The sequence below is a fragment of the Cavia porcellus genome, unplaced genomic scaffold (genome assembly GCF_034190915.1).
Source record: "Cavia porcellus strain 051 isolate PalLab524CR breed Dunkin Hartley unplaced genomic scaffold, mCavPor4.1 scaffold_17, whole genome shotgun sequence".
In the NCBI taxonomy this organism is placed as follows: Eukaryota; Metazoa; Chordata; class Mammalia; order Rodentia; family Caviidae; genus Cavia; species Cavia porcellus.
The window spans coordinates 63098156-63121376 of record NW_026947500.1 but is presented as its reverse complement, the minus strand read 5'-3'; the positions used below and the strand labels follow the sequence as shown (position 1 = coordinate 63121376).

Here is a 23221-nt window from a genome sequence, read left to right as displayed (position 1 = left end):
CCCGTCGGTCCTTGGCCCCTTTAAGGCGCTGTCGCAGATTGCATGATGCGCTCGGCGCGACTTTCCAAGCATGGCAGGGGGCGGGGCCGGGGTGCGCCCTGCGGCTAATCATTTAAAGGGACCGCGCCCGGGGCGCCGGGCGGAAAGCTAGCAGTGTTGGCGTAGAGCGGACCCTGGCTGCGGCTCCTAGGTGAGTCTGGGTTTCCATTGGCCAGCAGGGGCATCTGCTACGCTCAATAGAGAGCTTCCGCTTTCCCAGGCTCTGGTTTTCTGATTCCCGGTAGCTCCTGGCTTTCTGACAGTCCCAGCCCCCCAGTTTGTCAGAACTTCAAGAATTGCGTCCTAAGGACCAGTGGTAACTCCTCTTACTATTCTAGTGGTAGTGCCAAAACAGCTTCGACGTCTCAGGAGAGCCCCAGGAATAGTTCACAGCTTGCCTGAATATCTTATCCAGGCCCTTCTTCCCTTTCCCCCTACCCAGCTGCCTGTTCTCCTGTTAGTAGCTTGGCATTCTCCTGGTAACTTTCCAGTGCCCTCAGTCATTCCAGCGTCCCTGGTTACACCTCTCAGCCGTGACGCCTGCATCTCTCTCTTCCAGTCCCCACCCCCATCCCTAGGGATGCTCGGCACAGCCGAAGATGCCGTGACTGCCGTTCCGGGATAACCAACCCCCAGGCGAAACTGACACCTTGCAAGCCTGCCCCACTAGGGAGCTTCCCAGGACTCGGTAGTGCTGAGACCTCGGTATCACTTCCCTTCCCTGAGTGCTCTCTGCTCCTGCGTCCTCAGAGCAGGCTGAGTCAGGAGTCGCGCGTTCAGCTGTGGCCTTAACTCCCTGGCTGGTGGCCCGATTTCCTTAGGTGGGGCATCCAGTCTACAAGGGGTAGGGAATCGATGGGTCCTGCAGAAGGCAGAAGCTAGGGAGGGGGCCGTCTGCTGGAGGGGACCATGCCTGCGGGGCCTGCACCACAGCTGCTGGCTCTGGGTGCCAGGACTAGTACCGCTACCCTTCGACCCAGGGGTTGGGGTCGCACGGGTGGGGCGTCTGAGCGACCCTGTATTTAGGTGAAGGGTGCCAGACCAGGATCAGGGGACCCGCCTCATCCCCTTGTCCAGGCCGGAAGGTCAGTTTGCCACACGTTTCTGTCCCTGTCGCAGAGCCCCAATACACCGCCGTGCCCATCCCATCCGGCACAAATGGGGAAGCCGCCCACGCCGAAGGTACCCAGAGGGTGGGACTTGCCGCAGGGTGTGAGGCTAGTTTGAGGGGCGGGCCTGTGGCAGGGACGGGGCAGGCCCAGAATGTGACGACTTGCACGGGTTCCTTCTGCACATTGATTCCCCAGGACTGCGAGCCATTAGACATACTGCCCGGCTCGAAGCAACCAATGGAGGCCCCGCTGCAAACTGGGATGGTAAGGGGTGGGATTATGGGGAAGGACTACAACTCCCGGTGCCCAGCGCGCACCTTCGCAATCTCGCGAGAATGCGGCTTTCTCTGTTCCGGTCGAACTACATTTCCCGGCGTGCAGCGCGGCCACCGAGTCGCCGGGAAGAGCCGCTCCCCCAGGGAGAGTGGAGCTGTCCCATTCTGCAGATGGGGACACCGAGTCAGGGGGAGAATGCGACCTCCTGGGGGAGGGAAGGGGCCCCCGAAGAGGGCTTGGTGGGACGGACCTGCGGTTCGCAGCCAGTGCCGTTTGTGCCGCAGGTGCTGGGCGTGATGATCGGGGCCGGAGTGGCGGTTGTGGTGACCGCCTTGCTCATCCTCCTCCTGGTGCGGAGGCTGCGAGTGCCAAGTGAGGACCTGGGGGCCCGCGGGGGAGAATAGGGCGGGGCCTGACATGCCAAGAGGTTCCCCGCAGCCTTGGAGGTGGGGATCTGCTAAAGTCTGCGCAGAGCTCAGAGCACCTCTGTCCCTGCCCTTCCTCAGAAACCCCAGCTCCGGATGGCCCTCGGTATCGGTTCCGAAAGAGGGACAAAGTGCTTTTCTATGGCCGGAAGATTATGCGGAAGGTGAGTCCAGGACCCCCTGCGGACCACACTGAGGCCCCACCCCTTCCCTGTTTACACTCTGTAGTGGGCACCTCCCTCCTGGTTGCAGGGCCCTACTGCTGCCTCTCCTCTCTCCCCGAGTGACCTATACTCCCTTTTTTCCCCTAGGTGTCTCAATCCACTTCCTCCCTGGTGGACGCCTCAGTCTCCACCACTTCCCGGCCACGCATGAAGAAGAAACTTAAGATGCTGAACATTGCCAAGAAGTAAGGCTGTCCTGGGTGTACCTGGCTCTAGGGAACATTTCAGGGACCTTTTAAGTCATCAACCTGTCTGAAGTATGTATCTCAGGGTTCTTTGAACCCCACGAATTATCTTGGGATTCTTCATCCCACAGAAGTGTCCTCTCTGGGCTGTCATCTGAGGGGCACCTTAGAGCTCTAAGATACCATGCAGGCCATTTCTGGGGTTTCTGACCCTTGAGGCCTGTATCAGTGCTGTTCCTCTGGCACAGGACTATTCTAAAGATTATATAGTAAGGGGTCTGCATTAGGAGTTATCTTGCATTAGAGAATTAATTTTAAGGAGTCTCACTGGAGGTCATCTCAGTATTTCTGTGGCTGCTAAAAGAGCCAGCTCTAGCTTGCAGTCTTGTGAGATCTACAAAAACCTTAGCAGTCTTTTGACAGCACGAGGGACTTCAAATACTAAAAGCACAGCTAAGACATTTTCAGGGGTCCCTGACAGCAGCAAAGGGCTATCTGAAGGCCTCAAAGTTCAGGATCTGTGTAGGTGGGGAGCTGGATGTGCATCTCAGGGTTTCTTCACAGCCAGAAATCATTCTAAGAACGGCTTTCTATGACCAGCCATGGTATCCTGGGTCTTTGTGTTAAATAGAAGTGTTATCTCTCCCTTTCTCACAAGCAGTAGAGAGACTGTGTCTTGGGGTACTCTCCATCACAAGGTTTATCACTAGGTTTTGCACACCCTGAAGTCTTCATGATGGCTGCCTCAGGACTAGCTCTGTGACCTTTGGGAAGAAAGGCTGGCCCAGGAGCTCCCTGATCAGAATTACATCTGGATTTCTCTGTATCACTGAGTTTAATTTAAAAAAAATTTTTTTTTTGTCTTTTTCCTTTTTATCGGTACCGGGGATCGAACTCACGACTGCCTGCTTGCAAGGCAGGCGGTTATGCCGCTGAGCTAAATCCCCAGCCCCATATCACTGAGTTTAATTCAAGGATCTGCTCATGCTAGAGGCTATCTCAGGGATTTTGTGCTTATGGAAGGCTTTTCTCAGTGGTCACTTTGCCTCTTGACACTTTGCCTGTCTCGGGTAATTAGCAGAGGTGCTATGTCCAGATTCTCTAGGTGTAAGGAGGGTGACCTGAAGGACGCTTGTGGACATCAGAGAGGCTGCCTCGAGGTTCACTGAGACTGGAGAAGAAGGGGTATCTCAAGGATTTTTTTCCCCTCTTCTTTTGTTTTCTTTTTACTTTTTTTCTTTTTCTTTTTTAACATCTCAAGTGTCTACACAAAGCAGAAGGGCTACATTTAGGGTCTTCTCATACCAGAAGAAACCTCAGAGCATGACCATCTTAAGAGAAGCTATCTTTTGTGACTCCTAGAAACACTGCCTCAAGATTGTGTATTCCTGTTTTTTTTTTGAGATCAAGGCCTCACTGTGTAGTTCAGGCTTGTCTTGAACTCACTCTGTAGTCCAGCCTGGCCTCCAACTTGTGGTGATCCTCCTGCCTCAGCCTCCAGAGTGCTGGGCTGCTTTCAGACTCTGGAGACAAACAGAAGTGCTCTTTGGGGATCTTGGAAGCCATGATAGAATCTTCTGTTAAAGCTAGAAGCTCAAAAAAAAAAAAAAAAACCTAAAAAGCAAAAACTAGAGGGTCCATCTCAGGGATCTATTGCTAGTGGAGGAGTGATCTGAGGACAGTATGTCAGGAGCCTGATTTGATTTTCTTCTATAAAGAGCCAGGTAGTAAACATCTTAGGCTTTACAGGCCCCATGCTGCCCCTGTCCCACTGCTTGACCTAAAAGCCACAGTGGATGGTAAGCAAATGAGTAGATGTGGAATTGGATGTGTTTAGAAAAACAATCTGAGGCCCCAAATTGGCTAGCAGGCCAGACTTTGCTCTATGAGTGGAGGAAAGGGCCATGTGGGAGTGAGTCTTGTCTGCCCCAGTTCTCTCCTTGCATCCCTCACCCTCCACCAGGATCCTGCGCATCCAGAAGGAAACCCCGACCCTGCAGCGGAAGGAGCCCCCGCCCTCTGTCCTGGAGGCTGACCTCACAGAGGGCGACCTGGCCAACTCCCACCTGCCCTCCGAGGTGCTCTACATGCTCAAGAATGTCCGGTCAGTGCTGGGGGCCTGGGCAGCAGTGGGGGTCCCCTGAGGAGGTTGGGGCTGCCCCAGTGTCCTGCATCACTGTCCTGATGCCTGTCTGCAGGGTGCTCGGCCACTTTGAGAAGCCACTTTTCCTGGAGCTGTGTCGACACATGGTCTTCCAGCGGCTCAGCCAGGGGGACTATGTCTTCCGCCCAGGCCAGCCAGATGCCAGCATCTACGTGGTGCAGGACGGCCTGCTGGAACTCTGCCTGCCGGGGCCTGTGAGTGGGCTGTCCTCGGACACTGTGGGGAGCGCTAGGGTGGTCCTGGGTCAGGCCCTGCTGCAAGTTGTGGGGAGGAGTGGTCTTTGTGGCTGACAGTGGTCAGGGCAGGGTGCAGGTCACCAGGGTGAGGCCAGCACTGGTGGGCGGCCTCTTGTGTTTCAGGACGGGAAAGAGTGTGTGGTGAAGGAGGTGGTCCCCGGGGACAGCGTCAACAGCCTGCTGAGTATCCTGGATGTCATCACGGTAAGTGCCCAGTGCATGGGGCAGGAAGGGAGGGTAGAAGGTGGAGGTGAGGATCCGAGGATGCTGGGGTTCCTCTCTGATGGGCCCTAAAGGCGTGGGCACAGGAAAGGCTGAGGATGCACTTGACCTTGTCTCTCTCTTTGCCCCCTCCCTAGGGCCACCAGCATCCCCAGCGGACTGTGTCAGCCCGGGCAGCCCGGGACTCAACGGTGCTGCGGCTTCCTGTAGAGGCCTTCTCAGCCGTCTTCACCAAGTACCCGGAGAGCTTAGTGCGAGTGGTGCAGGTCAGAGGGCCTTCAGCCTGCCTCCTCAAAGCAGGGGCCACCCCAACCTCTTCCCAACCCCAACCCTCGCCAGGAATCAGCAGACACTGGAGCTGTGGCTGTTATCCGGTGGTTATCGCTGGTAAACAGCCAGACCTCCTCAAGCCTGCTGGCTCTGCCCACTTTCTCCAGATAGTGGGTTTCTCCAGGGGTCCCTCCCGCCCCTCCCACCCTGCCCCTTCTGATACCTGCCCCCTCACCACTGGCTCTTCCCACCTCTTCCATCCCCTTGCCCTTTCTTATGGCCCCGCCCACCACTCTAACTCCTCCCACTTCTCACCCTCCTGATGGCCCTGCCCACCACCCTGACTCCTCCCGCCCCTCCCACCCTGCCCCTTCTGATACCCGCTCCCTCACCACCTGACTCCTCCCACCCCTTCCATCCCCTCACATTCTTATGGCCCTGCCCACCACCCTGACTCCTCCCACCTCTGCCCCTTCTGATGGCCCCACCCACCACCCTAACTCCGCCCACTTCTCACCCCCCTTCTGATGGCCCCACCCACCACCCTAACTCTGCCCACTTCTCACCCCCCTTCTGATGGCCCTGCCCACCACTCTGACTCCTCCCTTCGCACCTCTGCCCTTTCTGATGGCCCCACCCACCACCCTAACTCCGCCCACTTCTCACCCCCCTCTGATGGCCCTGCCCACCACTCTGACTCCTCCCACCTCTTCTCGCCTCTGCCCTTTCTGATGGCCCCACCCACCACCCTGACTCCTACGTCTTCTCACTTCGCCCCTTCTGATGACTCTGCCCCTCGCACCCCTGCAGATCATCATGGTAAGGTTGCAGAGGGTCACCTTCCTGGCCCTTCACAACTACTTGGGTCTGACCAACGAGCTCTTCAGCCACGTGAGTTGGGGGCAAGCCCAGGGGTGTCCAGCAGGATGGAACCCCAGAGACAGGCTCCAAGCTGCTCTCTACTCCCCCACCACCTGCAGGAGATCCAGCCCCTTCGCCTGTTCCCCAGCCCAGGCCTCCCATCCCGGACCAGCCCTGTGCGAGGCTCCAAGCGGATGGTCAGTACCGCGGCCTCCGAGGAACCAAGGGAGGCCCCCGGCCGGCCTCCAGACCCCACTGGGGCCCCACTGCCTGTACCTACAGGTAACAGAGCTGACCCTCCCTGACCCCCATGGGTCCAAGGCTGACCCGGCCACCCGGCCTCCTGCTTCAGCCCCGGATGTCTTCCTCCCTTTGACAGAGACAGTTTGACCCTGCCTGACAATGGGGGCACCCCAAAGCCACCAAGATCTGGCTCTCGCCCCTGGGACCCCGGCCCTCAGCCGGAAGGATCCCTCGCCCCTGCTTTTCCCAGTTCTCAAGTTCTCACCCCACATTCCCCTAGCCAGTCTGTCCCCAGACCCGTGGGCTGTGCTGGGAGGAGCCTGAGCCTCTGTCTCCCCCAGGGGACCCCCCAAAGCCCACTTCCCTGGAGGCCCCCGCAGCCCCTCTGCTGAGCCGCTGTGTCTCCATGCCGGTGGACATTGCAGGTTTGGCGCATGCGGGCTGCGGGGCAGGGGAGGGGGGAGGACGTGGCTCGTCCGGGCTGTATCTGCTTCTTCATATGCGACATGGAGAGGCCAATGGCCTTTGGTTCCCTCTGGCCTTGCGGGTGTTTGTGGGGCGGCTCCCCGACCCAGGTTGAGGAGGAGCATGGTCAATCACTGGTGTCTGCCATGGCCGCTGTGGCCTCGCTGCATGGGCAGGCCTAGGTGGCAGTTGCAATCACTGTCATCTTGTCGCGTTTCTGTCCTTGACCTCCCACAGGCTTGCAGGGTGGCCCCCGATCAGACTTCGATATGGCCTACGAGCGAGGCCGGATCTCCACGTCCCTCCAAGAGGAGGCTTCCGGGGGGCCCCAGGCAGCCCCTGCTCGGGTGAGCCCCCTCCTCTCCACTGCCCCGTGGTGGTCCCCTGCCGGGTCTGGCCTGAAGCAGGTAGCTAGAAGCTCACCGCACGGGTGACAGGCCCTGCATCCCCCAGACCCCAACCCAGGAGCCCCGGGAGCAGCCAGCAGGCGCCTGTGAGTACAGTTACTGTGAGGACGAGTCGGCCGGCAGTGGCTACTGCCCCTTCGGGCCCTACCAGGGCCGCCAGACCAGCAGCATCTTCGAGGCAGCCAAGCGAGAGCTGGCCAAGCTGATGCGGATTGAGGTGGGCAGCGGAGGGCGGCAGGCCGGGGTCAGAGTGGAGGCCTGGCTGGGCCGACTGAACCTCCCTCCCTCCATAGGACCCCTCCCTCCTCAACAGCCGCGTGCTGCTGCACCACGCAAAGGCTGGCACTATCATTGCCCGGCAGGGTGACCAGGTGAGCTTGACCTTTGACCTCTAACCATGAGTCCTGAGAGCGCCCCCTCCGACCTCTGACCCCTGACCTTTGATGTGGTGCCAGACTTTTCCCTCCATGTGGTTCCATATGGAGGGCTGATCTCTTATCCTATGATATTCAACCTCTACTACTCAGCTTTCATGGCCTTTGCCCTCCTCATCTCCACTCTTGTGTTCTCTGGAACTAGCAGATCTTCACTTCCGACCACCGACCCTGAGTCTATTTTTTTGGTACTAGGATTGAACCCTGGGTTACTCTACCACTGAGCTCTACTCCCAGCCATTTTCATTTTCATTTTCCCTTAAGGTATGGGGCTAAACCCAGGACCTTTGCTCTGAACTACAGTCTTCAGCCTTTACTTATTTTTTTAAATTTTGAGTCAGGGTCTTGCTGAGACACTGAGTTGCCCTGGCTGGGCTCAGACTCATGGTCCTCCTGCCTCAGCCTCCCAGAGTGCTAGGATGACAGGTATGTGCCACTACCCCGGCCAGGGTTTTTTTTTAATCTTTTTGTCTGAAAAACAAGCTTTTGGCCAGGCTGGGCTCACAGCTGCAGTTCTCCTACGTTAGCCTCCTGCATAGTTGGGACTACAGGCATGAGCTGCCACCCTGGTCCCCAACCCTTTCCTACCTGTCTCAGCTCTGCCTGCGGCTTTATCTGGCCTCTTGCCCCAGCAATATCCTGTTACTCTGTCTGGCTCCAACACTGACTTGTCCTGGACTAGGTGCTCGGTAAACAGGTATGGATGGCCACAGGACCTGCCCCCGCAAGCCAGCCCTGAGACAGTGTTCCCGAGCCTTCTGGCAGGACCCAATCTGCATAGGGGAAACTGAGGCCAGCCAAGGTCTGGCCCTGACCTCACAGCCATGCGGGGTGGAAGACGGGCTCTGGAGTGAGCCGCAGAGTGGATGCCCAGCTTCTGTCTCAGCTCCCCAGGTGATGTTTAGGCAAACGATGTGGAAAGCTCTCGGCTTCCTCATCTGTGAAATGGGGGTGTGGAAGTTTTGCCATGGGAGACGGGCTGGGAAAGTTTAGTGGCAGTGTCCAGATCTGGGGTGATCCAGCGACATGAGACTTCTGGATGCCAGGGCTGGGCAGTCCACCTGCTGCCCGGCTGTGGGTTGTGTCCCTTGATGGGGTGACCCTGTGCCCCTCCTGTCTTGCTCATCCCATGAGAGGAAGTGGGGTAAGGCATGTGCCCTCTGTCCCTGGTGCCCAGGGGCAGGCTGAGGAAGTGTAGTCACTTAGGGTTCTCAGAGGGGTCCCACAGGGCCCCTTTGGGATTTTGTGGGCTTCCTTGGAGACCAATGGTTTTCTCTAAAACTTTGCTACCAGGGGTTTTCAGCTTGAAGCAGATTTTGCATCACCTGCCCCCATAGATATATTTGCCAATGTCAAGACATTTTTGATTGGCCGCTGGGTGTGGTGGCACAGGTCTGTCATCCCAGCATTCAGGAGGCTGAGGCAGGAGGATTGGTATGACTTTGAGTCCACATAGCAAGACCCTGGCTCAAAAACCTGGAACAACAAAACAAAACAAAATGCAAAAATTTACCCATTCCAAATTATCCAGGCCAGGGGTATAACCAGTGGTAGAAGACATACTTAGCCAAGCATCCGCCCCCAGAAACACCCCCTGCCCCGAAAAAGAAAACTTCTTCAAAGTGCCAACACTAAGAACCTGTGCTTCACACAGACTGTCTCCAAGTGTGTTTTGTAGAATATCTCCAGGCTGACGGTCTCTCATCTGAAAATCTAAAACCCCAAAGGCTCCAAAATAAAGCCTTTTTGAGTGCCCATATGATGGCACCATGGCAGTTTTCCGATCAGCCTGACAGGATGGGTCAGAGCTGGACTGCAGGCGCACCAGACACTGCAGAAAGAGGCCTTTGGCGTGTGCATCTCAGGTGTGGAGAGACGTAGGTGAATCTTATGTTTAGCTGTGGGTGGTGGCCTAATAATGCTCACGTGTGTACCCCAACTGCAGTCCAGAGGCCGCCATGTACCCCCAATATGCCTTGGTCTGGGGCCCACTTGGGGCTCCGGTGGGTGGCGCTTTGGCAGGTGTCATACAGGTTGGGGTGGTAGAAAGGGCAGGAAGTGTCATCCTGAGACAGTTTCAGTTCCTGATTCACAACAGGCGGGAAAGGAAGCTGGTCAGGCCAAACAGGAAAAAGAGAATCCTTGGTCCACTGAGCGTGTCCCGTGCCGGGTAAGAGGCAGGAAAAGCCAGTGTGACCTCTGTGTTAGGGTGCTCCTTCTACTGGCAGATGTGACTCACCAAGTCCTGGTAAAGTCCTGAGGGCTTAGTGCACAAAGGAGGTGTTCTCAGAACTACAAAGCCTGGCTCAAACAGTGGTGCCCTTCGTGCATAACCTCTAGTTAAGGAGGAGGAGAAGAATAAACTGGATGTAACCAGAGGAGAGTTTGGTTTAGGCAGGTGGCAGCATGTGCAAACATCCTGTGGTGAGTGGTTGCCTAGCATGCAGAAGTCCCTAGGTGCAACCCTCAGTACCACACACACACAAAGAAAGAAAAAGAATTTTTAAAATGTCCTGTGGTAAGAAGGAACATGATGATCTCTGATCTGTAGGAAGCAAAAGGAAGTCACTGGGGTGGAGTAGAAGAATTGCAGAGGGGCAAAGTGGATTGTTCGAGGGGAACCACACGAATGACATGGCGATTGGCATTCCGTATACTGCACCCTCTTAAAGTAGTATTTTTACATTCACGGTTTTCCAACCTTTATTTATTTATTTATAAGGCAGGGTCTCGCTTTACCTCTTTCCCAACTTCTCACCACATAGTTCAGGCTGGCTTTGAACTCACAGCAGTCCTTCCATCTCAGTCTCCCGAGTGCTGGGATGACAGGTGTGCACCACCACACCCTGCTAGAACATTTGCAGCTAAAGAAATCCCATCCCTTTCGCTACCATCCTCCTGCCTCCTGGCCCTCCAGCTCCCGGACACCGCTGGCTGACTTGCCAGCTCTGGCTCTGCCTGTTCTGGGCCTCATGTGTAGGTAGACTCATCCAATGTGTGGCTCCTTGTATTGGGCTTCTGCGTTGTGGCATGTGTTGGCTTGGTTCCTTTACAGCTGGATAATCCGTCAGGTGGATGGGCCGCGCTTTCTTTACTCACTGATCTCTAGACGGTGTTTCCACCTCAGCAGGTGTTTTCACCTCTTTGGTTTCTGTGAATAACACGGCCAGGAACACACACATGTAAGCTTCCGTATGGATGTCTTCGTTTTGTCCAGTTACAAACTTCAGAGTTGAGTTGCTGGGGTATATGAAACTACTTTAACCGCTGGAGGGCTGATTTAACTTTCCCCAAAGCAGCTACAACATTTTTCATTCCCACCCGCGGTGTGCGAGGGCTCCCGATTTTTCTACATCGTCCGATGTTCACCCTAACCTTCCTCTTAAGTGTGAGGCGACATCTCGTAGCTTTGGTTTACATTTCCCTGAAGATTCACGACTCTTGAACGGATTCTCATGTGTGTGCTAGCCATGTATACATCTTGGCGTCTGTTTTGTGAGTGAATTTTGTGTCTTTTTATTACGGAGTGGTAGAAATACTTTATATACTTAGATACAGGAGTTGCAAATATTTCTCTCCCATTCTGTAGGTTGCTCTTTCTTGTTTGTGTAATGTTTTCTTTTTGAATATTTTATCAGTTCATCCTTGCAGGACACGGTTTCCATCCCTTGTCAGAAGCTGCTGCATGCGCACAACAAATCCTCGTTCCTTTTCCATTCCTTTCCCTCCCCTCCCTCTCCATCTCATAATCTCTTCCTATCAAGAAAGATCTGTTTCCTCTTTTTTTGTTGTTGTTCTTTATAATCTGGGTTCCTCTTATAAGGGAAACTGTACAGTACTTAACATTATGGCCTCAAAGTACATCTGTTTTCCTACAGATAGCTCAAGTTTATCTTCCTGGCAGAGTAGTACTCCTTGGTGTGTGAATACCACATTTTCTTTACTCATTCAGTTGACGGACAGATAGGCTGATTCTAAGACTTCAGTGTTATGAGCTGTGCTTCTGTAAACGTGGGTGTGCAGCCATCACTGGACTCTGAAGATTTTAACTCTTTAAGGAAGGGTGATGGCTGGATCACCTCGATGAAGTTTTCCTTATCATTAATTTGGCTGCTCATGCTTCACGGTGGCATTGTCTGAGGCTCCGTTGCCAAATTCAGTGTCACAAAGGTCTCCAACAGTACCACAGTCTCAGTGCTTGCATTAGTATCTTTGATCCATTTTGAGAGGTTGTGAGAGGAGCTCAGCTCTCTTCTGTTTATCCGGTTACCTCACAGGAAGGGACTTTATGCTCAGTGAGGCCGACGTGCAGTCTTGCAGTGTTGGGGACGGAGCCCAGGGCGTCCTGTGTATGAGGCCAGCCCTCTCCTGCTGAGCCCCCAATCCCCTGCTCTCCTTGGGTGATTTCTACAGCTTCTGCTGGCCATTCTGTGGAGAACTCAGGATCTTGAAGCCAGGATCAGGGTTTGTTGATCCAGAGTCTGTTGTAGATGCTGATGTGGACAAATAGGTACAGACTCCACATTCATGCATTTAGTCCACAAACATAGAAAATATATATATATATAGTCAGGCCACAGATAGGTATCTGTCCCAAGCCTACAGGATCTGTCTCCTCCGTAATTACTCAGTGTAAAAGTGGCATTTACATTGTATTGGCAACAGGCTGGGGATTTAGCTCAGCAGCACAGCGCTTGCCTGGCAAGTACTAGGTCATGAGTTTGATCCCTGGTACCAAAACAAAACAAAATAAAAACAGGCTGGAGATTTAGCTCAGTGGCATAAGCGCCTGCTTGGCAAGTGCAAGGTCTTGAGATCAATCTCTGGTACCAAAAAACAAAAGAAAGTCTTAATACATTGTATTGGCATTGTAAGTCATCCAGCAAGTATTTAAAGCCAGCGGGAGGGTGTGAGCATGCTTTACACAGACACCTAACGATTCCATTTAGGGTACCTGAGCTCCATTGAGTCAGGTACCCACAGGGGTCCTGACCCAATCACTGTTGGGTCCCAAGGGAAGCGTGTATATTGCCCATCGGCAAAATCTCTTTAACTTTCCTTCTGCCTTTCCTTCTAAATGCTGTTCCCTTTAATCTTTCTTGTGGGGCACACGGACCCGAGTCTTGGGGGTGGGAGGAGGCGACAGCTGGCTCTGCCTACCTCTCCTGCCCCTGTCCTCACAGGACGTGAGCCTGCATTTCGTGCTCTGGGGCTGCTTGCACGTGTACCAGCGCATGATCGACAAGGCCGAGGAGGTGTGTCTGTTTGTGGCGCAGCCTGGGGAGCTGGTGGGCCAGCTGGCGGTGCTCACCGGGGAGCCCCTCATCTTCACTCTGCGTGCCCAGCGTGACTGCACCTTCCTGCGGATCTCCAAGTCCGACTTCTATGAGTACGACTGGACCTAGGGTTGGGATAGCCCTGGCCCTGGGGAAGACCTGGAAGAGGGCCAACACCTATCCCTAGCAGATGGGTGCAGAAAGGAGCCCCCAGGTCTGGCCACCCAATGTTGAGTTTTTCTTCTCTGGTCCCGGCCAGCACCTCCTTTTCCCATTCCCTCAGGAAGAGTTCCACAAAGGCTCCCCGCCCACACGTGCTCTGTGCTCCCACAGGATCATGCGTGCGCAGCCCAGTGTGGTGCTCAGCGCGGCCCACACAGTGGCCGCCAGGATGTCGTCCTTCGTGCGCCAGATGGACTTCGCCATCGACTGGACAGCAGTGGAGGCTGGACGTGCCCTGTACAGGTGCAGTCTTGACTCCTACCTCGCTGCTCAGACCTGACCTAGGACAGGCCCACTTTTCCTGACCCACCAACTTCATACCCCAGGCAGGGCGACCGCTCCGACTGCACCTATATTGTGCTCAATGGGCGGCTTCGCAGCGTCATACAGCGGGGCAGCGGCAAGAAGGAGCTGGTGGGGGAGTACGGCCGCGGGGACCTCATCGGAGTGGTGAGCAGGGGTCTCCGCTGACCTCTGACGCCTCCCCCAGTATCCCTAGTCATCTGTAATAGGACAGCGTGGAGTGCACCCCTACCTGGTCCTCTTCCCCAGACCCAGCCTCTTCCCTGGGGACGTGGTGGTGTTGGGGTGGCCCCATGGAGAAAGTCTAATCTGACTCGGCCCACAATGTATATTTAGAGTCTCCACGTGAAGAGGGAGTCACCTCCCCTGACAGACTGCCGTCCTCTCCCTCTGCCCCAGCCCTCCTGGGCATCCGGGGGGAACCCCCTCTCCCTGAACGCATGGTTGGCCTCCCAGCCCAAGCACACCTGGTTACTCCCGCACTCACGCACGCAGGTGGAGGCACTGACCCGGCAGCCTCGAGCCACGACGGTGCATGCGGTGCGAGACACAGAGCTGGCCAAGCTCCCGGAGGGCACTTTAGGCCACATCAAACGGCGCTACCCGCAGGTGTGTCTTCCGGTGGGCGGGGCAGAAGCCTAGAGTGTGGGTGGGGCTGGCGAGTGGGTGGGGCCTCGGTGGGACTGGAAATGTCTGTGGGGGAGGGGCCTTGGTAAGGGAGACCCCAGAGGCTCGCGTGGAGATGTGGTGGGATCCACATAATTGATCACTAGCCTTCATACCACCAGGTTGTGACTCGCCTTATTCATCTCCTGAGCCAGAAAATCCTGGGGAATTTGCAGCAACTGCAAGGACCTTTCCCGGGTGAGAGCGGGTCGAGTGGGCGTCCTGGAGAATGTAGTTCGGTGTCCAGAGCATGATGGGAGGGAAAGCTTTGTGAGGGGGCTTGTTAGAAAACAGTTTATTTAATCATGCTGGGGGGCGGAGTCAGAGTCCCAAGTGGAGCCCGCGACCCAGTGCATCCTGGGAAGTGGAGTTCTTGTTTGATGGTCTCTGAAGTATCAGTCATGCTGGAGGGTGGAGCCTTAAAGGAGAAGGCTGGTCCAGTTGTTAGAACTTGCAGCACCTTGAACACGCTGGGAAAGGTGTCTTAGATAAAAGTATAATGGCACATGGAGGCGGTGGGTGACATTTAGGGTTCAGGGCATGTTGGGAGACATGGATCCATGTCCCAGCTTGTGATTTCTGTGCAAGGATCTACTGGGGGGGTGAGCCGGGCCCGCGGCATGCTAAAATGAGGGCCTGATGTCCTACCCGACGACCCGACGAGCTGCCACCCCATCTGCTGCAGTCTTCCCCCCCACGTTCCTGAGAGTGATAGCTGCAGGGAATTGATTAGTTATGAAGTACACAGAAAGGACTAGGAATGTAGCTGAGGGTAGAGTGCTTGCCTAGCATTCATGAAGCTCTGGGTTCAATCCCCAGTACCTCAAGGCAAAAATGGAGCAGGGGCAAGTTAAAGAGGACCTGGAACGGACATTTGAGCCAATACATTTGGTACAAGGGCCAAAGATCCAGCCAGCAGGGGGAGAGAATTCTAGGCCAGAAGATAAGGGCTGAGGGCTCATTCTAAGCTGATAGGAGAGAAGCAGGAGCTCCTACACTGGCACAGTGAGTGCAAATTGTGTAACAAGTCCCCTTGAGGAGATCAGGGATAAAGTCAAGGTCGGTAGGCTGAGTTTTGTTTTTTTTTTTTTTTTGGTCTTTTTCCTTTTTATCGGTACCAGGGATTGAACTCACGACTGCCTGCTTGCAAGGCAGGCGCTTATGCCACTGAGCTAAATCCCCAGCCCAATAGGCTGAGTTTTAACAAGAGAGGGTACTGATGGCAGAGCTGTGGGTTCAGACCTTTATGGCTTTCAACCTCGGTCAGGACAGGGCTGGGAATGGCTGGGAGAAGGGGGGGGGGGAGAAGAAATTCTCCAGACACGGGTTACACTGTGACTCTTGTCCTCTGTGTTCTCAGCAGGTTCAGGGCTGGGTGTCCCCCCGCACTCCGAACTCACCAACCCAGCCAGCAACCTGTCCACAGTGGCCATCCTGCCAGTGTGTGCCGAGGTGCCCATGATGGCCTTCACGCTGGAGCTGCAGCACGCCCTGCAGGCCATCGGTCGGTGGGGAGAAGGGACATGCCAAAGGTCGGCCCTGGGCCTCTGGGGCTGGGCATCTATGTGTGTGGGGGAATCAGTGGACCCCAGTGGACTGCCTCACTGATGAGAGGGAGGCAGATGGGAACAAGGATGGAAGGCTGACGCGCTTTCCTGACACTGTAAGCTGCTTCCTAACCTCCTTTCCCCCCCAGGCCCCACCCTCCTCCTCAACAGCGACATCATCCGGGCACGTCTGGGGGCTTCTGCGCTGGATAGGTGTGTGGGATGTGGCGAAAGGGAACCTCAGAGTCCTCCTGATTGGGTCGCAGTGCCAGGCTTGGAATCAGGGAGTGTGCACCCCATAGGGCATTTTTGAGGCAGGGGACAAACTTACTGCCCCTGGACCTCTGCTGTGGGGATCGTGGGGCTGAACTCCTCCCAGCCAGGGATGCTGTGGTCTCTAGGGAGTGCAGGACCCCAGTCAGCCCTGAGATGAGGCTGACATTCCATCCCATTCCATTCCAGCATCCAGGAGTTCCGACTGTCAGGGTGGCTGGCCCAGCAGGAGGACACACACCGCATTGTACTCTACCAAACTGACGCGTCCCTCACGCCCTGGACCGTACGCTGCCTGCGCCAAGCTGACTGCATCCTTATCGTGGGCTTGGGTGACCAGGAGCCCACTCTTGGCCAGGTCTGGAGCCATGCATGGGACCCCAGTGTAACGTCCCATCCACATGCACCCTCTCCATAAGGCCCCAGGGACCCCGATTTGGCCAAGTGGGGTGCGGAAGACCAGGGAACTCCCGTTCTCCCTTCTGCAGCTGGAGCAGATGCTGGAGAACACGGCTGTGCGTGCCCTCAAGCAGCTCGTCCTGCTGCACCGGGAGGAAGGCCCTGGCCCCACACGCACCGTGGAATGGCTCAACATGCGCAGCTGGTGCTCGGGGCACCTGCACCTGCGCTGCCCCCGCCGCCTCTTTTCCCGCCGAAGCCCAGCCAAATTGGTGAGGGGCGGGACCTGGAGAGTGGCCCCTGGGAGACGGCCCCGCCTTCTTAGGGGCGGGGCTTTAGCTAGGCGGGGCCTTGAGCTGGGACGGGCTGCAAAGGTCAGGATGTACCTGTGGGATCCGCTAGGTCTGGTCCTCACTTCTCTGTACTCAGGGGTCCCTGTTTCTCCCTGATCCAGCATGAGCTCTACGAGAAAGTCTTCTCCAGGCGGGCTGACCGGCACAGCGACTTCTCTCGCTTGGCTCGGGTGCTCACCGGAAACACAATTGCGCTGGTGTTGGGCGGGGGCGGAGCCAGGTGAGGGTGGGGCTTCTGGGACCGCCTGTGGGTGGGGCCAGGTGAGGGGCGGGGCATCGTAGGGCGGAGTTTCTCCCAAGGCCTCCTGTGAGCGGGCCAGGTGAGAGGCGGGGCTTCTCCTGGAGCTTCCAGCATCCGGCCCAGGTGCCTGTGGGTTGAAGTTAGCTTTTAGGAAGGACCCCAGGGGGGGTGGAGGTGTTCGGAGGTGGAGCCTCGCAGCTGCTCAGCTAGTCTGGGGTCTCCTCCTCCCTGCAGGGGCTGCTCACACATCGGAGTGCTGAAGGCCTTGGAGGAGGCTGGAGTGCCGGTAGACCTGGTGGGCGGAACTTCCATCGGCTCCTTCATTGGGGCTTTGTATGCAGAAGAGCGCAGCGCCAGCCGCACCAAACAACGGGCCAGGGAGTGGGCCAAGGTGCAGCTTGGAGACAGGGGTGGCCGCATCCCAGGAATATGGGGAGACTGATTCTGGGATGGGGTGGGGCTTCCAGGCTCAGGTGGTGCTTCCTGGTTGACTGTGAACCCTGCCCAGACCGTTATAGACCCTGAGTCTTCCTGGCTGGTGATGCTGGTTCCCAGGTCCCCACTAGACCAATCCAGACCCTCCTCTGGGGCCATGTCATTGGCGGCACCGGGTGACCACATCCCTGTGTGCTCCTGGCTGGCTCCTCTGTGACCCGGAGCCGCTGGTCCTGCTTCTGACCCTGCTGGTTGGGGTTCCCTAGGGCATGACTTCTGTGCTGGAGCCAGTATTGGACCTCACTTACCCTGTCACCTCCATGTTCACGGGCTCAGCCTTCAATCGCAGCATCCACCGCGTATTCCAGGATAAGCAGATTGAGGTTTGCCCTCCCCTACTTCCACCCTGCCCAGCCCTTCCACTGGGGTCACTCCCTGTCCTTTCCCTGCCATGGTCGCTGTCCCCACAGGACCTGTGGCTGCCATACTTCAATGTGACCACAGACATCACTGCCTCAGCCATGCGTGTCCACAAAGATGGTGGGTGCTACCCTGCCTGGTCCTGCTGTAACCACTGTGGCAGCATGGGGGTGGGGGCAACTTTGGGGAGGGCAGCTGAGCACCTGAGACGTTGTTAACATGAGTGACCATCCACCGTGGCCCAGCCACCGACCACTAACCATCCCTGACTAATGTCCCGGAGACCCCAGGTAGGTCAGTCCTCGCGGGCGGGGCCCCGGGAGGCTCTTCAGACATCTTACCTCCTCCCTGCCCCACTCCCACAGGCTCCATGTGGCGTTATGTTCGGGCCAGTGCCTCCTACTGCCCCTACCTGCCCCCGCTGTGCGACCCCAAGGACGGGCACCTGCTGGTGGACGGGTGCTATGTTAACAACGTGCCAGGTCAGCGGCCCTCGGAGCTGGCCAGGCCCTGCAGTGTGTCTGAGGGTGTCTGTGCGTGTCTGTGTCTGTGTGTCCCCCCTGGCCAGGCTCGCTGTGGCGATATGTGCGTGCCAGCATGACGCTCTCAGGCTACCTGCCCCCGCTATGTGACCCGAAGGACGGGCACCTGCTCATGGACGGCGGCTACATCAACAACCTGCCAGGCAAGTGGCTGCCCGTGCGCTCCCGCCCACACCCATGTACATGCAGGCATGCGCATGAGCAGACCAGTACACTTGAACATGTCAGAAGAGAGCACGTGCTCAAGCAGCCTGTGGGTAGCTACAGACACACATCTCCTGCACATAGCAGATGCATGGGTGATCACACATACATCGATGTATGCACAGTTGAAAAGTACATTTGTGTGCTTGATGCACACAAGAGGAACACAGATGTGTGCACACACAGGTACACATCAAGGTACACATGTGGATTGAGTTGAACACTTTTTTTTTTCTTTTTGGTACTGGGGGTTAAATTCATGACTGAGTGCTTGTAAGGCAGGTACTTATGCCACTGAGCTAAATCCCCAGCCCAAGTTGAACTTTTCATGTGTGCACACTAGATATGCACACAGGCATGTTCTCATCTGCTCACGTGAAAGAGGAGTGTACACGGCTGTGTCCAGATGTGTGCACAGTTGAATGTGTGCATTGAGGAAACCCATCACAGGACCACACTGCAGGTGTACCCACACTTGTCCTGTATGTCCCCCCCCCCCACAGGATGGGGCACCTGTGTGCCATCTCCATCAGTATAGAAGCGAGATAGGCAGGCACACAGCCTGCCAAGCTCCTCCCATGGACAAGGGGTGGCAAACTGGCACCCAGGATAAATTTGGGTCTCTGGTTGATTTTATGGAGACTTTTTTTTTTGGTACTGGGAATTGAACTCAGGACCTTGGGCTCGTCAGGCAGGCACTTGTGCCACTAGGCTACATCTGGAGCCCTTTTAGAAAGACTCATTGAGGCACCCAGGGCCAGTCCTTTGCCTGTTACCAGCAGCTGCTCTTGAGCCATGGTAGCAGAGCCACATCTTGGGAGGAAGGCCGTGTGGCCCAGGATGCTGGAATTTTTCCTGTGGCCCTCTGCAGAGTCTGCTCATTCCTGTTGCTGTGAGAGACGCTGCCACAGCCACACATATTCGAGCAGGCATGCACACACCTACAGGCGGGTGGTACATGTAGCATAGGAACATTGAGATAGTTACATGTGAACCTTGACAAACACATGGATCTGGATGTGGGGATGCCGGAATTTGTGGTTCGTAAACACAGTTTTTGAACAGGAAGGACATGACCCAGGTACCCAGGAACAAATAAGCACATAAGGGATATGCGTACAAAGTCCGATGGAGGCATGGGTGCCTCCTGGCTGCAGGACAGTGTCTTTGTGTCCTTAGGGCCATGAGGGGGACCCTGTCTGGGGCTCACAGACACACCCCTTCACTGGGCCCTTTCTGCACCTGTTCCCTCTACTTCATTTGCATTGATTTCCATGCCATTTGCATGAATGCATGTCATTTGCATGACTTTCTTGTTGGCCATTTGCGTAATGCTGTTTGTGGGACTGGGTTGAACATCCTTGCCCTGGGCCTTGGTGGGGAGCAGCCGCTGACCCCCTGGCCCCACAGCGGACATCGCACGCAGTATGGGTGCTAAAACGGTCATCGCCATTGACGTGGGGAGCCAGGATGAGACAGACCTCAGCACCTATGGGGACAGCCTGTCTGGCTGGTGGCTGCTGTGGAAGCGGCTGAACCCCTGGGCACACAAGGTGAAGGTTCCTGACATGGCTGAGATCCAGTCCCGCCTGGCTTATGTGTCCTGTGTTCGGCAACTGGAGGTAGTGAAATCCAGCTCCTACTGCGAGTACCTGCGCCCACCCATCGACTGCTTCAAGACCATGGACTTTGGGAAGTTCGACCAGATCTATGTGAGCCTGTGGGAGAGATGTGGGGCCAGCCGGGTGGACTGGTGGACAGTTTTACTATTTGAACAACAAAAGAATAGGAGGGGAAGGATTCTAGGGCATCATCCAGAACCTGTAGGAAACAGATCAGTGGTTGATTAGTGATGTCTGCAGTAGTGTGGCATGTGGATCAATGGTCGTTTAGTGATGTCTGCAGGGAGTATCTGCTGCTTATGTACTGTGTGAAAACAGAGTTTCCTGTTATGTGCCAGCTGCACACCCAAGCCCTGGATAGTGATTTCCAGTGCTGTTCCTGCATGAATGGAGTGACAGCAGTAATAGATTAGTAATGTCTGCCAGGGGCTGGAGTAGTGTCACAGCTCAAGCCTACTTAAATTGATCAGCAGAAGCCTCAGGAGAACTATCCAGTGTCCTTTTCAGGGCCACTGGGAAAATGTGCTGTAACAGATTTTTGGTGTTGGGGCTGGAGATTTAGCTCAGGGGCATAAGCACCTGCCTTGCAAGCAGGCAGTCGTGAGTTCGATCCCTGGTACCGATAAAAACGAAAAAGACAAAAAAAAAAATCACAGATTATTGGTGTCTGCTCTGGGGTCGGAAATGGCCTATCTGCAGACCCGGAAATCAGTTTGAGCGCCACCATCTTGTTAACCTTTGTGGTGTGACCCAGCTGCCGGGAGCTGAGTGGGAAGCAGTAATTATCAGTCATGTCCAGCAGGGGGCAAACGAGACATGGGACTGAGACACTAGGAGTAGCTGTCCTGGAAGCAGGTTTCGTCTTGGATGCCTGCTCCCCTCTCACGCCACTGGCCCTTGAGGGGACACAGAAGGGTGGGCAGGTGGCAGGCACAGCCTCAGCTACCTTGCTTCCTGCAGGACGTGGGCTACCAGTACGGGAAAGCAGTGTTCGGGGGCTGGACCCGCGGCGACGTCATTGAGAAAATGCTCACAGACCGGCGGTCTACAGACCTCAACGAGAGCCGCCGTGCGGATGTAAGCTTGTGACACCCCCATAGGGTTGCTGTGGTTCTCCCCAAACCTTCAGGGCCCCACCGAGGCCCCTGTATCATGACTGACTCCCAAAGGCCCTGCCTCAGGGCCCCTTCTGAGCCCCAAGACATAAGCCTCCCCAACACTACCCCACAGGTACTGGCCTTCCCCAGCTCTGGCTTCACTGACTTGGCAGAGATTGTGTCCCGGATCGAGCCCCCCACGACCTATGTCTCTGATGGCTGTGCCGATGGTGAGGGGCTGAGGGAGTCTCTGGAGCTGGGGCTGGGCCGGGGCTGGTGGCGTGTGAGCAGAGGTACCACACCAGCCTGCACTCCTCACCTGTACCCTGCTCCCCATCGCAGGGGAGGAATCAGATTGCCTGACAGAGTATGAGGAAGACGCAGGACCAGACTGCTCGAGGGACGAAGGAGGGTCCCCCGAGGGTGCCAGCCCCAGCACAGCCTCGGAGGTGGTGAGCATGGATGGCCCAGGGCATCTGCGGTGGGAGGGGCCTGCGAGATTCGAGTGATGGGTGGTAGGTGACACATGGTGTTTGTCATCTCTGGACTGCATACTGAGCAGCTCCCTCTCCATGGAGTCACAGATACCACAGAGGAGACAGCAGGTGTGTGTTCGTGTCGCGGTGCTGGGCAGCCTGTCATGACGGGCAGGCCCAGCACATTTATGCAGTGACTCATGGAACAATCTGTCACCCCCCAAAGAAAGCAGTTGATTGGGGGGGGAACAGGCTGGGAGGTGCAGTTCCGGTTGACAAGGAAGAGCCCCATGCCAGTGGCCCTGGTGTTGGGTGACGTGGCCGATACACACTCAGTGGTTTCATGGGTTGGTATCCAGTGCCTGGTGACACATGCATGGCCTATCCCCCAGGAGGAGGAAAAGTCGGTCCTCAGGCACCGGCACTGTCTGCCCCAGGAGCCTCCCAACTTAGGCACAGAGACCTGAGGACCTTGCCAGGGTCTCCTACTCCTGGACCATGCTGAGGGACGCCTGCGGGGAGCCTTCTCCCCTCCTCCTGCTGCTATTCCTGTGACTCTCCCTGGGTCGCCCTGGCACCCAGGGCCATACACTGGACTGATCTGCCCAGCCCCATGGGATGGGCCGCACTGCACTGATCACCCTTGACTAACTGTGTCCCCCAATAAACTTTCCCTGCTTAGAAGTGGTGTGGTGTTGTCTTTGGACTGGGGGGAGGACTCTTCATGCTACTTCTGGTGCTCAGAATGACTGGAACTTGTCCCCTGTGGTGACAACTCCTGTGAGTCCCCGTACACTGCCGGCTTCAGGGCAGGGCCACTTCCCCACATCCTGGGCTTAGACGTCCTTGGAGTCCATGTCCTGCGCCTTATCTCCCCACAAGGTTCCCGCAGCCTGTGCTCCTTGCTTAGCCCTACTGTGCATGGGTACTGTGTATGGTGCTGCATGCACTGCTGAGTCCTCCCCAATGGACAGACCTCCCTCCCCTGGGACAGACTGACATGGAGACCTCTCCCCCTGGGCTCCCACTCAATAAATACTGTGTGCTCTACTAGGGCCATGCAGAATGGGCAGGTCCCCACTGCACTCTGAGACCTGTCCCAGCTCTTAGCTAAGAGCTCAGACTGGAAGCTAGGCAGCTGCTGGCCTTGGGTGACAAGCCTTTTAGTCTTGGTGGCCTCACCTATGATGTGGAGGAGGCCGTCAGATTTGCACTCATTAGGAGTAATTTTTATGAGACTCCAGCCTGGACCCCTGAAGACCTTGGTCAGCACCCCCACTGGAGTGGGGTCACAGTGAAGGACTGTCTGAGAGTATCTGGGAGCCTTGAAAGACTTCTTTAGGACTCTGTGTATGTTGTAAAATGTACCATTTAAAGCATTTTTTTTTCTGGTACCGGGAATCGAACTCAGAACCACCTGCTTGCAAGGCAGGTGCTTATGCCGCTGAGCTAAATCCCCAGCCCCTATTTAAAGCATTTTTAAGTGTTAAATTTACCCTGTAATCCTAGCACTCAGGAGGCTGAGGCAGGAGGATCACAACTAGTTCAAGGGCAGCCTGGACTGCATGGTGAGAGGCCTGTC

At 56.0% G+C, this 23221-nt stretch overlaps 1 protein-coding gene across 14 annotated transcripts; it reads left to right on the top strand.

Moving 5' to 3' along the window:
- The first annotated feature begins 72 nt into the window (after positions 1–72).
- Pnpla6 (patatin like phospholipase domain containing 6) lies at positions 73–22323 on the top strand. Of its 14 annotated transcripts, none has more exons than XM_063228396.1 (36): positions 73–190; positions 599–727; positions 1159–1221; positions 1347–1415; positions 1712–1799; positions 1934–2016; positions 2164–2261; positions 4225–4365; positions 4460–4619; positions 4785–4865; positions 5021–5149; positions 5964–6044; positions 6134–6296; positions 6599–6682; positions 6960–7069; positions 7176–7346; positions 7423–7500; positions 12747–12952; positions 13173–13304; positions 13388–13511; positions 13860–13973; positions 14153–14228; positions 15391–15534; positions 15727–15790; positions 16040–16208; positions 16339–16521; positions 16704–16822; positions 17078–17234; positions 17545–17661; positions 17749–17818; positions 18267–18383; positions 19855–20156; positions 21027–21143; positions 21297–21393; positions 21506–21615; positions 22032–22323. In XM_063228396.1, the coding sequence occupies exons 3-36, from the start codon at positions 1198–1200 to the stop codon at positions 22104–22106; spliced, it is 4053 nt and encodes a 1350-aa protein (XP_063084466.1). In that variant the 5' UTR covers positions 73–190; positions 599–727; positions 1159–1197; the 3' UTR covers positions 22107–22323. The 14 variants fall into 14 exon arrangements, 13 of the variants coding, with proteins under 13 accessions (XP_063084466.1, XP_063084465.1, XP_023420233.2 ...); XM_063228395.1 differs by having other exon boundaries at positions 599–744; XM_023564465.2 differs by having other exon boundaries at positions 599–860; positions 15394–15534.
- The last annotated feature ends 898 nt before the right edge of the window (positions 22324–23221 follow it).

What these genes read in the sequence shown, in the direction of transcription:
- Pnpla6 (XM_063228391.1), top strand. Translation starts at nt 1,487, where the DNA reads ATGCGGCTTTCTCTGTTCCGGTCGAACTACATTTCCCGGCGTGCAGCG. An exon ending in ATGCTGAACATTGCCAAGAA is followed by an intron (nt 2,262 to 4,224) that starts GTAAGGCTGTCC and finishes ACCCTCCACCAG; the next exon opens with GATCCTGCGCATCCAGAAGG. An exon ending in CTATGTTAACAACGTGCCAG is followed by an intron (nt 18,181 to 19,854) that starts GTCAGCGGCCCT and finishes CTGGCCCCACAG; the next exon opens with CGGACATCGCACGCAGTATG.